This window comes from Trachinotus anak, unplaced genomic scaffold, assembly GCF_046630095.1.
Source record: "Trachinotus anak isolate AG129_WGS33_773 ecotype Australia unplaced genomic scaffold, CSIRO_AGI_Tana_v1 ptg000010l, whole genome shotgun sequence".
NCBI classification, from domain to species: domain Eukaryota; kingdom Metazoa; phylum Chordata; class Actinopteri; order Carangiformes; family Carangidae; genus Trachinotus; species Trachinotus anak.
Window position 1 is genome coordinate 13,632,809 of NW_027273861.1, and position 14,855 is coordinate 13,647,663.

The following is a 14,855-nucleotide window of genomic DNA, read 5'->3' on the forward strand; positions in this document are numbered from 1 at the left end:
CATTCATCAATTTGCACCCCTTGTTGTGATCAGCAACATGGTCCATGTTTTATTGTCTAATTACATTCCTTTTAATTTGGTTTTACTGATCACTATCACTGTTTTTATTGGTAGTGTATATTACTATCAGTGTTTTTCCTGTTTTGATGTGTTGGTTTTTGTTATGCTGAATGCAAGATTTCCCATTTGGTATAATAAAAGACAAAACAGAACAGTCTCTTGTTGAGAAACAAAACAAAAATGAACCTCAAAAGGAGACTAGACAGAGGTAGTATCATACCTCTCTTTTTATATTATTTCTGTGGAAGTGCCCCTTTAAAGATAGTTTGTGGCATTTATACATTGTTATACAGTTTTAAGTGAAAAAGCAGAAAATGTGAGGAAATGAGCTGTACCAAGTAAGTTCCAGAGGATTTGGACTAGAAGTATCGAGGCTATGTGCAAAGTATGGGACCACAATGATAAACAAATAAAGCTGCTATTTTTGACTAATACTGCCTTTTATAATATATTAACCAGTACAGCAGATATGATATGTACAAAGAAACGCCACAGTAGTAAACTGCAGCAATAAAACACTTCTTTTAACCTCCATTTGATCTGAAGTTTTCTTAATTTTAGTGTATATTGTTTTTGCATTGTTATTAGGTGGGATTGCCGCAAACACAATCATGTCAGACAAGAACACAAGGAAACTGGATAAACTAGTTAAAAAGGCTGGGTCTGTGCTTGGCAGGAATCTGGACTCACTGAGGACTTCTTTTGTGGAGAGACACATGCACATCTATCCTTCAGTGTGTTCTTCTCAGGTTCTAAAATTCTTTAGTTTTTTTATTCATATCACACACTTCAACATAGAAACTCCATTCAGTCTTTAAAATGTTCAGCTCAATTAGGACGTTATCAGATGTACTTAGTTTCTTGATATATTTCATACTTTCCAAAATATTCAACACTTTTCTGACATTATTTCCCATTAAGGCAAAATTGTGTTCTTTCACACAGTTTGACTTATAAAGCACTATTACTTACAGAATTTGAATAATGAGCGTCTGAGCGACAGGAGTACCATCCAGCTTCCTCATTGGCTCCAATGTTAACTGATACCAGAAAATACGGAGGAAAACAAGGAGAGGGCCTTTTTAAAATCGCTGCACCTCCCACAAACAAATATTTTACATCACTGCACTCAGCAGAGTCTCCTCTGTCAGAAAATATAAAGGTTTAGGTGATAGGAGTTAATGTTGTTTGACTGACAAGCCAGAGTTTAGAGGTGTGTCTCACCATAATCCCTCTTTTAACCAGGTGTAACTAAGGAGTTACCATCACTATGGCAACACTCACAAGCACACAAACACACAGATACACAGAGATACACAAAGCACACACTCACACAAACGTACAAGCTACCTGGTACCAGCATACCAACAGCCCAGAGCACCAGTCATCCATTAATCATAGTTTAGCTCCAGCTGCTCCTGTAATAGTGCAGTTTGGCTGCCATGGAAGTGACTAAGAGAAAAACTTTCCAACCCATTCTTATTAAAAATTTCATTCAAACTTTAAAGTGGTTACAAACGTATGAATTTCCACACGGTAATTCAGCCTTTTCATAATCTTCATTTATTGTCTTTGATCTCAGGTCAATTGCACTGTAAACGAAAATCAATTTTAAAGTCCATTCAATTCTTCTAGACTGTTAAAATGACATAAAAAGTTAATACTCACTTGACACAAACACCCATCCCTTGTGATCTTGACATATTTGATGTTAATGATTATGATTATGATTTTTGAGTTTAATTTACTTAAATTTATAAAGTTGATATAGCCTAATTAGTGCTGGGCCGATAATAATGAAAAGATTCTTGTTTATTTATTTGTGACAATGCAAAAAGCCAAAAGGATTTTTTTAATGGTTTGTATAGTATATGAAATAGGAGAATTGTCTCAGTCTGTAAAATAACATTTAATCCTTTGGTAGATCTGAAAAAATATAAAGATTTGGGGATTTTCTTTCTAGTGGACAGCAATGTTATTAAAAAAAAAAAAAAATCAAACAAAAACCAATATGGACCAATATATCAGATTTTATATTGGCTGCATAATAACTGTATCAGTTTAGCTCTATTTGTAATCAGCCCAGACCTTCAGGTCTGACCCCCTCAGCCTGTGTACACCATCAGTGGACATGCAGTATTAATGTCTGGTGATTCAAGTTATGTGGCACAAATACCACCAGAGACCCAAAAATAGATGCACTGATTAATTGCAAATCAATAATGACACAAGCTGCGATGCTGTGGAACTTCTCCTTTAATTAAAATATTTCACACACATTAACACAATAAGTAACCACAGAACAGCTGTCAGTGGTTGTAGCATCACAGTATAAAAGTATTACCTGCACAGGCCAGAAACACAAGAACAACAATAGCACATGGAAATCAACCTCCATTATTTATCTAAGTCTGGAGAGAAATGAAAGATTTCATCGTCAAGTAACGGACCGGCACTTTTCAGTTTTGTTTTTCAGAGAGAACCTGTCAAGACAGGAAGACTTGAGAGACACTTCAGTATATATACAGTATATTTAAAAAGCAATACAATATCCAACTGAGCAGCACTCTCTCACACACACAAAGACATTGATGCTTTCTTCAATACTCCTTTTAATGTCATCAATCAAGCCTTGCTGCCCTGTGCGTAATTAAACAGCTATTGAGCGCACGGATATGAGGACTGATTTTCACCACAAGAACAGGCTGGATAATGGAAAAGTTAATTCTACTAATTCCTCTGTGAATCAAATAAAGGTTAGCATCCAAAAGACCAGTGATAAGTGGCATTACTCAGGGATTCAACACTTTGCTCCAGAATGAAATATCTTGACAACTATTAAATGAGCTTTCGTCACATTGGGTACATATATTCATGGTCCTCAGAGGACGAATCCTGATGAATCTGCCAGACATTTTATCAAGCACCACTTCTTTGACACTTTGTTAGTTGCAACGTCAGAACACCTTAAAAAGAACCGTTTAGGTTTTTGGAAATACATTTAGCCCCGACGCTGCTTGCTAATTGTTACACCACACAAAACCACAACTTATTTTTTCCTTTTAGTTAGTGCACAGATTAAATAAACACTATGCAATGTATGAATAAGTCAGCTTTAGAAGTGGCATTAGGTGTATATTTGAAGAGCTAGCTGTTTCCCCCGCTTTTAGCCTTTGTGCTGAGCTACAACTGTACCTCAATATTTAGCATACACACATGGCAGAGGTCTCAATCTTCTCATGTAACTCTTAGCAAGAAAACAATAAAGTGTATTTCCCAAAATAGCAAGCTATTTCTTCCTGTCTAAACATAACATGCTAATGAAAGCAGGAGACAGAACGAAACTGTCCCATCAAAAAAAATTAACAAATAGGTCACTAGCTGGTTGCAACCCAGTTGTGTTTTATTGTCAGGTGACCTCTAGTGGCCGTAGTAATTATTACAGGTGCAAAGGTAGAAGTTAACAGTTAATGGATTAATAGGATGTTGTTTTTTCAGATAGTAAAAAACAATCAGAAAAGGGAAAAACAGGACTTTTTTTAAGTGGGCTAATTAGATCTTATCACATCTAAACATTGTCCAGAATATTTCTGTCGGAGATCAGCTTCCAGCTCAGCTCAAAGTCAACCAGAGCAATAAAAGGCGCACAAATCAATAAAGTCAATAAATCCCCAGCAAAAGGCGATGCAGCTTTGTGCCAATATATATATATATATATATGTCCTCAGTTTCTCCCATTCTCCCAGTGAGAGCACAGAAGTGGAACTTCGTAACAGATATTTTTGTGAGTTTTCAAGCTGAGAGAGAAAAAAAAACAGCATGTTTGTGGCAAAAAAAATTCAAAAGTGAATCTATGGTTTCTTTTATCTCTTCAAGTTGAGAGTAAAAATACAATAAGTGGCATTTTATTTTGACGATTTCTTTCAGCTATGATAGATATTTCTTCAGACATGTTGTTCTGTATAGATGTGTCAGCTCAGCCTGCCCAGGCAGAGGTGTTCAGAAAACTGTTTATTGTTCTCTGCCCTGGATTTCAGTTCTATTAAATGATAACCTACATGAAAACAGTCAAAGCAATTAGCTATAAAAATAGGACTCAGTCAGACACTTTGCAGAACACGTCACCCCTATTTAAGGTGTATTATTATTAACATTAGTGTCAGCAGCATATCCTCATCTAGAATCAGAGCACAAGGCGACCCACCACTGCACAATACGAATCCACTGAAATTTAGCACTGACACTACTGAAGTCATGCTAGAAGAAACCTCAGAAAAGGTTTGATAACAACAGGACTGAGTACGATTTAGGAAGCTTGAGTAGAAAATACAATAACTCTATGAGCAGGCACTGTATGATTGAACACAAGTATGCAACAGGGATTACAACAGATCACCGACTCTCACACAAAGCCAACCAGCAGTGACACTGTATAGAAAGTATATAGAGCATATCAACAGCAGTGCTACAAGTCAGCTACAAACACCAGGTAAAAGTAATCCTCCCAGAATTAAACTGAAGCTTTGGGGCAGTGTGTAAGAAACCTCAGTAATTTGCATCACTCTGATGTCTCTGACTTTGCTCTCCTCCGCCGAGCACTCGAGGCTGCAATCACATGCAATTTCTTCTAATTCCTCAGAAGGACAGCAGAGTACGTGGAGAGAGGAGAAGGCTGCCGTTCATGTCAAAGAACATCATATTGTTTTCTTTGTTGCCTTTTTTTTCTTATTTCATTCTTGACATCTCTGCTAGGTCCCCTGGGCTTCATTAGAGTTGAAACAGACATAATTAAAATGCCTCTTATCAGCATCTCTTACTCGCTGGTGTATAATTGGCACTTCACTGACAATAGTAGAAACTAGTACATATGTAGTTATATAGAGTACAAATCCAACACGTTTACAGTCATTTCAGCCATTCAAAAGCATTTTACAAAATACTACATAGAAAATCAACAACTACTCATGCTACTCAAAACACAATCTCCCTTTTTATCTCTCTCTCTCTCTCTCTCTCTCTCTCTCTCACACACACACACACACACACACACACACACACACACACACACACACACACACACACACACACACATAGTAAGGCTTTGGGGTTTCATTAAGCTTTGAGCACGTCATGCAAACACCAGTGTGTTATTGACATATTCATGCCATGCAACTGGTGACTTTGACTACGGCGCTCTGTTCTTCTCATATGAGACATTTAATACATTTACATGCACACAAGTACTGTATTTGTCCACTGCCAATACTGTGACTAAGGCAACAGCCTGGTTGCATACACTGAGTGCCAAAGACTGTTTACATGACTGATGTATTCAATCTTATTACACGGTAGAAAGTTTGGTAAGTTTTAATAACCTTATTCAACCTCTATCAATCAAAAAGCAGTGAAAACGCTTTGTCATAGCCACAGTCTTATTTCTATTAAAATTATATATATAAATATAAATGTTGGAGACAGGAATTTGACATGTTCAGTTGAAGCATAGTGACTGGACAATTTTAGGTTTATTTTAAGAATTGAGGGAGCAAGTTATCCTGAGGGACCTCAGTGAACCAGAGTGGAAAGAAATTTTAAATATCCCATATCTTTCATGTGGCTGTGTGACCGACTGCAAAATTGAATTCCCCTCTGCTCCTGTATTCCTGGTGAGAGTCAGTGCAGCAACACTGAGGTGATGCCAACTGGCCTGAATGCAGAGTGAAAATGTTGGCGCACCTATCTGCCGAGAACCCGTTGCCTAGTTGCACAAGATTTAATCAAAGTGCCCACACTGGATGAGGCAAGCGTGACAGGCTGCAGCTGGAAAGTCCACACTGGTCCTTCATAAGGCTGAAGAGATTTCTTCAACCAAGTAAATATATATGTAAAATATATGAAGGAACTTTGCTATACACTCTGCAAACATTTTCTCCTCCTTTCTTCACATTTATTAACTCAGTGAGCTGGGTTTCATGCAGTTACAGACATAAGTGGTAGCTATTATAGACATTAAAATCCATGTACCCCACACTGCATAAAACCTCATCTTGTTAAGTCATTTGTGTCTCTTTTTGTAAGCAAAGAACTGTGCAAGTAATGAGTATTTGAATGTTGGACTAGAAATTAAACTTGATTTTTTGCCTTTTGACGTTTTCTGCTTTACTGAAAATACATGGATTTTGGATTTATTTTGGAAACAGGCTCAAGTATTCCTTCTACATCTATAGATATTCAAAATTTGTCTTTATGAAAAAAAATTTTTTTAAAGGTACCCCATGGAGTTTTTGACCACTAGTAGTGCTACGGAGCAATGTTTTTGTTGTATCATGAGGAAGCAAATGATTTCAAGACATTTGTGAGACCTCAAGCATATACACACTGTGTTTTGGTGAAAACATAACTTTTGTTTGTTTAGAAAACTCAACAGAGCACCTTTAATTTAGAGACAAAACCTACTTGAAGTGCGTGCATGTTGATCGACTTCACTTTCTTTCAACAAGAGCATAAGTACAATAACAGAATCAGATTATGGCAATTGTAGGCTTTAGTCTGACTTGCAATTATCAATCACATTATAATTGTATTTTTGATGTGTATGTAAATGTGATTATCGTGACTGCTCTGTTTGTCCTTGCCCTCCCCCCGTAGGAGGTGGGCCATGGCAACTGGGATCAAAGGGTCATTTGCACATCAGGATGTAGTGCCACTTCAAAGCGCGCGCTGATTCACAAAGGCATCTTTGTGTTGAACGCACGGTGTAGCTCATGTAGAATCCCATCCTGTGCTGCTGTGGATTTATGTCACATTGCAAAACCAAGCCAATCATGAAGAACACAGTGCAGGCAAGGACTCCGAGGCAGACTGATGCACAAATGTTGTCCAACCTTTGAACCACACCTGGCTGAGGAAGTTGGCTGGGAGACATGTCCAGAAAAAAAAAACAACAACTTTCATCTATGAAATTCATCTGTTGCTGTTGAGTCCAGCTTGATTTAATGAGCATTCAATATTGGAACCAAGCAAACCTCAACCAACATAAATCCATCATCCAGCCATGCAGATCAAGAGACTCATCTTCTTAAGCTTGGTGTTTTTCAGATTTCAGAATAAAGCCTCTCTTCCCTCTAGGAATCTGTTTCTTCCTAGAAATGCTTAATTTTTCCCCTCCCTTTATGTTTATGTTCAGCAATTTAATCTATCAGAATAAAAACAGCAGGTTGTAGCCTATAGAAACCAGTGCAAACATCTAATTTAAGTTTCAATCAGTATCCTTGGTTTTCGCCTCCTTTAACCTCCAGGTCGTGCGGCTTTAAAGCCCTGAGAGCAGCTTTGCTAGCTGCACCTCTCGCTCTCCCAGCAGAGTGTCCCTCTTAAGGCTGGTGCCTTTGTTCACCACCTTGAACTTCACCGACAGGTTCTTCACTTGAACCGAGCTTATTGAGTCAAAGAAAAAGTCCTCATTGAAGACCGGATTGCGGCTGTTCTTGATGATGTTGCTCCTTTGCTTCTGCAGCTTGCCTGGGTTCAGGTAGACGGACACACAGCAGTTGATGCTCTTGATGTCAAAGTGCTTGTCGTAAAGACTCTCTGCCACCAGGACGCGGATCAGCAGGCGGGAGGTGCTGGAGTCGTAGTTGGCGCTGATCCTCACCGTACCGCCTTTGTGCAGGTTGATGGTGTGCTCTCGATTGAGGCCGTGGTCAGACGCTCCAGCACCACCATGCAAGGAGGGGACGTGGAGCCGTCGCTGGATGTTGGGGCTGGGCTCTGCCGAGCTGCACTCATCGGTGGAGAGGGAGCTGTGGCGAGCGAACGTCCGCTTGGCTTTCACGACTTTGGCCTGTGTCTCATGGGTGAAGATCTTGAGCAGAGATGCAGAGCGGGAGAGCAGAGGAGAGCTGAAGGGAGAGGACTCAGCTGAGGAGCAGGTGTCACTTTCACCACCACTGAAGTATCGATAAGGATTCATGTGAGAGGTGCTGAAGTCAGCTGGATTCAGATGGTTTCCTGCTTCGCTGCTTTTCCCCGGGGTCTTCCTCTGGGTGTTTGGGGAGGTGATGGGACTAGTAAGTTCGCAGTGGAACAGTGACTCTTTTCTGCGAGTGTGGGGGCTTTCCTTTAAGGTCGCAAAACCATAAGATGTTTGAGTCTTGGGAACATAAGGCAGGGACATAGCTGTCTGTGACTGAGGGTCTGCATTTGTGTCTCCAGCCACAACATCATCAGCACTCTCTATCTGTATGATGTGGCGGTTTGCTGCTCTCAGCAAGTTCTTAGTGTCTCCTGCAATCTTTGCCACCAGACGTGGACTTCTTGGGCTGCTGATCTTCTTCCCACTGCTGATAGTTTGCTCTGACGTAGATGGCTGCAGCCCCTCTTTGGGCTTCACGGTGGGAATCTCAGGCTCTGGGGGGCAACTGACCAGCTTTGGAGGAATGAAAAAGTCTGGGATCTTGTCAGGGGTGAGGACATTGCTGTAGGCTGGAGCAACGCCTTTTTTGTCTCCATTCTCTCCCTGTCGCAGCACACCGGTCTCCACCGACCCACGGATCTTATCCAGAACCCACATGGTCCCACCAGACAGTGGGATGTGTGGGAGTGTGGACTAAGCGCAGTCAGGTGTATCTGCGATTAATGACACAAAGGGGTGGAGAGGTAAATGATCAAAGGAGGGAACAGAGATAAAAATAACACATAGGCCTAGCTGGTGTAGCTCTGAACAAACAGTCTATGATTAAACGCCAAGTATTTAAAGACTAAACACTGAATAAACAAGAAATATTACAGTTAGAGCCTAATTTATGGAGCTACTGACAACATGCCATGGAGTAAAAGCTCTCACAAAGATACATACTGCAGCTTTTAAAAGGCTTTCCTTAAAGAACTGCTGTTAATTTACTAGGCTGATAACATCTTAGGAGAGGTTTCAGTAGGCAGCAACTTGAATTCCTTCAACTAACAAACGATACAAAATCTACCAGAATTCACAAGATTCACAACAAATGAAACGGAGTCATAGTAGTTTTAGACTACAAAGAGGCTTCACAGATTGATAATGTAAACGTAGAGTCAAGGTATAGGAAAAGATTAAGAACAACAAAGGGGCTTCTTCACTGTTTTCTTATGATTGTTGATATTTTAAAGTCACAATTTTTTGTTTTAGGCCACTGTTAATCGACATTGTATTAACTTAAAGATGTATGATATATCCTCTCTTGATAGCTATAACTCAGAACTGTTAATGTGCATTTTATTCTTTAAACTACGGTTTCATTCTTGCTTTCAGTTTCTCAAAACACATGGTGTTAAATACAGGGTCACAAAAAAAAAAAAAAAAAAATCATTCGACGGTTGATTTTCTTGTCATCTTAGATAATAGGTTATTCATCTACCATCAGATTATTTTTCTGTTTCTATGCGCTTGGGCCATCGGTTTTCAGCCAAACTATCGAGGGGAAATATTCCGTAAAAGTTACAAACTAAAATTCACTTCAGCAGGTGCGAGAAGGCTTCCCCCCTTTGCGCACCAGTCCGTTTTCCAGACCCACTAAAATGTAATAACGCCTCGAAACCTGGGACAACGCACTGCTCCAATCGACGTAAATTCAGTCTTAACATACTTACATGACTGTGGGAAGCGGCGCACTTCTCTGTCTCCGCTCGCTCCGTCAGTAACAGGTGTTTTCTCCGCGGATAAGCTTGCGCGCTCCGCGACTCTCCTCCGCGCCTTCAGACGGTCTCGGCTCCGGAGCTCCTGTCGTGCGTTTTATAGGCTGCACACGGCTGCGGCTGACCAATAAGATCAAACTGTGCGCTCCTGTGCTTCCCAGCAGAACCAGCTAGAAACACACGGGTTACTTATCAGAGGCAGAGGAATCCTACAGGTGGCTTCATCCCGCGCAGCCACTGCCATCATTTATCTCTACCGAAGAAGTCTGGCGTTTTATATTTGTGTTACATTTGTATTTGTGCTGTTTTTCATCGCAGCTGCAAAGTATTGTGTTGTCATGTTACCTCGGGTGTGAGAATAAATACATCACAGTCACGCTAACTCGTTGTGTCCTCTGTCTTCAAACGCAAATCAAACTTTCAATCAAGGATATGAACATCATTAAAAAAAAAAACAAAAAACGGAGAGATATCTGGTAATTATTGTTCCTCTCCTCGGGCCCTATTCAGACGGCCCGATGTGTTTGTTTTTTTCCTCCAACACACACGGCGCAGAGCTTGTGTATCAGTAAACCATGACATCTAATAAGACTGTGCCTATTTGACCAGGAAAAGCACATGCGTCTGAGCAGACAATGCAGTGTGGAGAACATGCACCTGTGTGCTCTGTGGTCTAATTTAATTTACAACAGCTTTTTTTTTTTTTTTTTTTTAACCCTTCTTCTCTTTTTGTCTGCCTGTTTTTGGGTTTAAAGCGACCCTGGAAACCTTGCTATGGCAACAAATACATTTGTCTTTTTCAAATTAGAGGGGCCCCATGCTCTGACTTCATTGGTCCGCAGGACTGAAACCATTTTTGCTCAGATTGCTTGGTTTTGAGTCAAGTGCCATGTATCTCATGGAGTGAGAGGGGTGCGGCCACTGCCTTATCAGAGATCAGATGCAGAGAGCAGCTGCATTGACTTGACAGGGAGGAATCTTGCAAGATTTGAGCAACTGTGAGAGTCAGTACCTGGCTTTGCAAACAACAGATTAACAGATATTTAGTGCGAACAGACCTGGAAAAGGTGTCAGCTCTGCCTCTCTCTGCTTCATTCAGATGGAAAATGAGATGAGCCTGATTGTTCTAGATTGATTTGCCCTTCTTGTAACAGCTAATTGGGAGCTCGCAGAGCAAAACAACCACAGCTTTATGGTAAATGAGCTGTTGGATCAAACCTCCATTTTAATTTCAGCCACTCCTAAAAAAAATTATTGTATCAAATCTAAAGTATTTCTTGATATGATTAAATAAATGAGCAACGATCAAAGATAATGTTTCGGGGAAAAAAAACCCATTAAGAGTCATGTTCCCAAAGAATCTCCAAAATGAGAACAGAGAATGTCTGTACAAAATTTCCATCAAATAGTTGTTGACATTTTTCAGTCTGGACCAAAGTGGTGGATCCACCAATGTTGATATCTCTGGAGCTATGATGCTACTGTGGCAAAAAATCCTTGTAGGAGCTGAACACCCAGATACTCAGTTCTAAACTCTCACCTGCTTCCTCAGGACTGTGGATGTCATTTGATGAGAAGTGATTGACACTGACCTATTATTCAAACATCCCCACAACCATTATTAGATTTGGATTAAAATATTATTAAATCCTGACTGGTGCACAGAGGTATGTGACATTTGCCTTTCCCACTTCAAACCAGTGCAAAAACCAAGGATAAAAACACAAATACAGAAATCTCTCATGCAAGAAATTTAGTAAAAATATTATTGCGAAAATATATTTTCAGGGCCTCTCAGTCACAAAAAGATCAACCTACATCCAAATGTATAGGATACACTCACACACATAAATCATATGTAACAGTTGGGGTCTATATTTCTATAACCGTAATCCTGACATTCAACAGAGGCTCATAAATATATTCCATTCATAATTCCACATGCAAGCCAGATCCACAGAGGAGGATAAACTTGCTACACAACATTCTTCGGCAGGTGGTGAAAGTGTACCTGGACGTTATGGTTCGACGTAAAGCGACAAGGAGACTCATGAGGACAGCCTCGGCATGGTATGAAAACCATGTGAGCTATTTGAGCTGTGAGTGGAGATAATTACACATTTTGCTTGCTGAGGTCCTCCCAGAGGTCACTGTCTGATGAAAAGAATCACTTACCATATATACTGCAGAGGTGCATTTGAACCCTCACCCACTGCCGTCAGTGCTTCCTTAGCACCCTAGAGACACTCAACCTGTAACACTTGTCCAACAAAACACATTTTAGGTTTAGATTAGTTGACTAGGTGTTGTCCATTTTCTTTGACAAATTGATTAGTTTCTTATCCATAAATTGTCATAAAATAGTGATAAATGCTTATTACAATTTCCCAGAGCCTAATGTGACATCTTCACAATATTGATTTCATGTCCCTTTGCCCCCACCAAACTACATAGAAAAATTAACTAAAAAAAGCAGTCACAAAGAAATTGAAACAAGTGAGAAACAACTTAAATGATTTTCAAAACGGTTGATTACTGTTCTTTTCTTTACCTATTCAATTCATCAACTAATAAATTCAAAACTACAGTTCATAGCTTTTAGTTTTAGTGCAGGAAAAACAATGGAAAGACTGGCTTATACATCCAACAACATGGTTTAAGCTTATTAAAATAAAGGGGAAACAATATCTCCTGGGGAACATTTGAATGTCATTTCAGTCTGTGAACAACTCCAGGTTCACACTGTTAACAGCTTCCTTTACAAAATAATGAGATCGATACACAAGCGTCTGAGAATCTTCAGTGTTGAGACGAGGACAGGCTACAGCCTGAGAAAAGGTTAATGTGTCTGTTCTGCTCTCATTAAGGGGCCGGACCCTACATCTCTGTCTGTCCAAAAAGGTGCAAGGAACACTGGAGCTGTTACAAACTCAAAAGTATAGAAGTGAACTTCGTCAATGAACAACACAAATCTGATTCACTGCGGCTGTGCTTGTTTGTTCTCTCCTGTCATCCAGATAGACAGATGTACCTATAATCAGGCAATTACATAATAAAAAAAAGCAACTGAAGGAGTCAATCCAGAGAGTGTTTCTTTCACCGCTGTGGTGCGACATCTTCCCAGCTGATGTCTGATTGGCTTCCTGGAAGGACAAGAGGGAGGAGTTGGGGCTGGTACACAGAAACGAGGCTGTCAGACTGAACAGGAGCTGCACAAAAGCTCTGCAGGATGTCTAGTGTACTTCCAGGTTTGCTCACTGTTCCTTTTTCAGTGTGTCTGCATTGACTCTTAGCACATATGGTCACTCATTATGGTCAAGCAAGAAAAACAAGGAAGAGTGCACACGTCATAGGGTCCATTTTTACCCCACGGCCTCTTATTGTTGCCATCCATCTTTCTTTCTTCCTGCCAACCCGCTCCCACCTTCCACACATCTTGTTGCCTTGGAGACATCTCATATCCTGACATATGGATCAATCCCCCCACCCTCCCTCACTAACCAACTCTCTACTCTCTCGCATTTCTTCACCTCTCCGGTCTGTTACAGTTCATCCGGTTCGTTCATTCCTCGGGCGGTGCAGCTATCCACAGGTCACCTACAGCTCTGACTCAGTCGGCCTCTACTCACTGGGGGTCTGGAGGAGATCAGTGCCAAACTACTAGCTGACTTAGAGGGACGTAGAAACACTCAGGGTCACAGTGTGAAACCACTGAGAGTGGGTCATAGGTTGTAACACCTGGCTCTAATCCAGCAGTCAGGTTTATAACCTGCAGTTTAAGCAGAGTGTTATCCATTCTGGACAAAAACACAGTGCGAAGTATGAAAGAAACCACCGAGGGAGAGAAGCAATTCTGCAAATGCCAGGACCATTTGAGTGTCTTGATTTTTCTGGTCTGCTGAACTGGCATTTGGATTGGACACACGCAGGGCAAAAGGTCAGACCTGTTGCCACAGGAGACAAATTTGATGGACTCAGCAGCAAAGATGGTATATCTGTGTGTGTGTGTGTGTGGTGGTTGGGGGGGGGGGAGTGACCTAGGAGCTGAGTAGAGTGTGGGTAAAAGGATGCAAGAAAGGAAAATTGATTGGAGAAAGGAGAGATTACACTCACAGCTGGCCTAAACCACCTGCACACAGTATACTGATCTACGTTTTTGTCAGATGAATCTTCCTTTATGCTGTCTGACAGATAACAGGCAGCCATGGGTGGCTCAACTTTAACATTAAGAAATAGGAAGATGGAGATAATAAACCATATAAGTCATGTCTAGGAGCAGCATGTAAGTGTACAGTGTCCACTTACAGTGGGTCACAGTGGGTGATGAGAAAGTGGAAATGACCAGAAGATGCCATAGCACTCTGATATGAGAAGGTGAAATATATATATTTAGTCCATATTACTCTTATTTTTGTATTTATGCGAGGGGATGGCAGCGTGCTCTGATTGGAGCGTGAAATCAGAGAAACATTGCAGAGACAAGCTGTTGCTGCCCCCTAGAGGCATGAAGCAGCCACAGTATGCATTCTCAGAGAAATGTGGTTTGCTGTTCATTTGAAGAGAGCAATTCTCCACCAACCTGATTATAAAGGTGACTGCAGGGTACAGTTAACATCACACATAGTTTGATCACACCAAAACTGTGCAGAAAACCAATTCAGGCTTGTGGAAAATTGTGTTCATCAAAGCTGACACTGAATGTTTGCACAAACCGATAAGTGTTTGAGATAATTACACACCAAAAAGACTAGTGTAGCATCAGTTATCCTACAAAATAAAGCATTTTTATCTATTTGAAGAAAGGGAGAAACACAAAAGCAGACACCTGAAAGCAGTTGGTCTCCACTAAGAAAAGCTTATTGTGCTCTGGTGTTTCTGCATTTATTCAAGCGAGAACAAACATTGTGTCACCTTGTTTTTTCGAGCAGGATCGCATGTTAAACCATCCATAGGAAAATCTGCAGTGCTGTTAGGCTTGTTTCAGATTCATTTCTTTAAAGAAAAGAAGCAGCAGCAAAACTTCACATGCAAGAAGTGAACTGAACGTGAAGACAGGCAGATAGAGGGAGTTACTTCAGGAAAGGTGTAAGAAGTGTTTGAGACTCTCCACAGTATCAGGCACTAAG

At 40.5% G+C, this 14,855-nt stretch overlaps 1 protein-coding gene across 1 annotated transcript; it reads right to left on the reverse strand.

The window, feature by feature from the left end:
* Nucleotides 1-5,985: 5,985 nt before the first annotated feature.
* On the reverse strand, nt 5,986-9,815 carry LOC139627077 (C2 calcium-dependent domain-containing protein 4C). Its single transcript, XM_071487728.1, has 2 exons — nt 9,685-9,815; nt 5,986-8,685 (listed from the first exon to the last, which is right to left on the reverse strand). The coding sequence occupies exon 2, from the start codon at nt 8,627-8,629 to the stop codon at nt 7,370-7,372; it is 1,260 nt and encodes a 419-aa protein (XP_071343829.1). The 5' UTR covers nt 8,630-8,685; nt 9,685-9,815; the 3' UTR covers nt 5,986-7,369.
* Between the last annotated feature and the right edge of the window lie 5,040 nt (nt 9,816-14,855).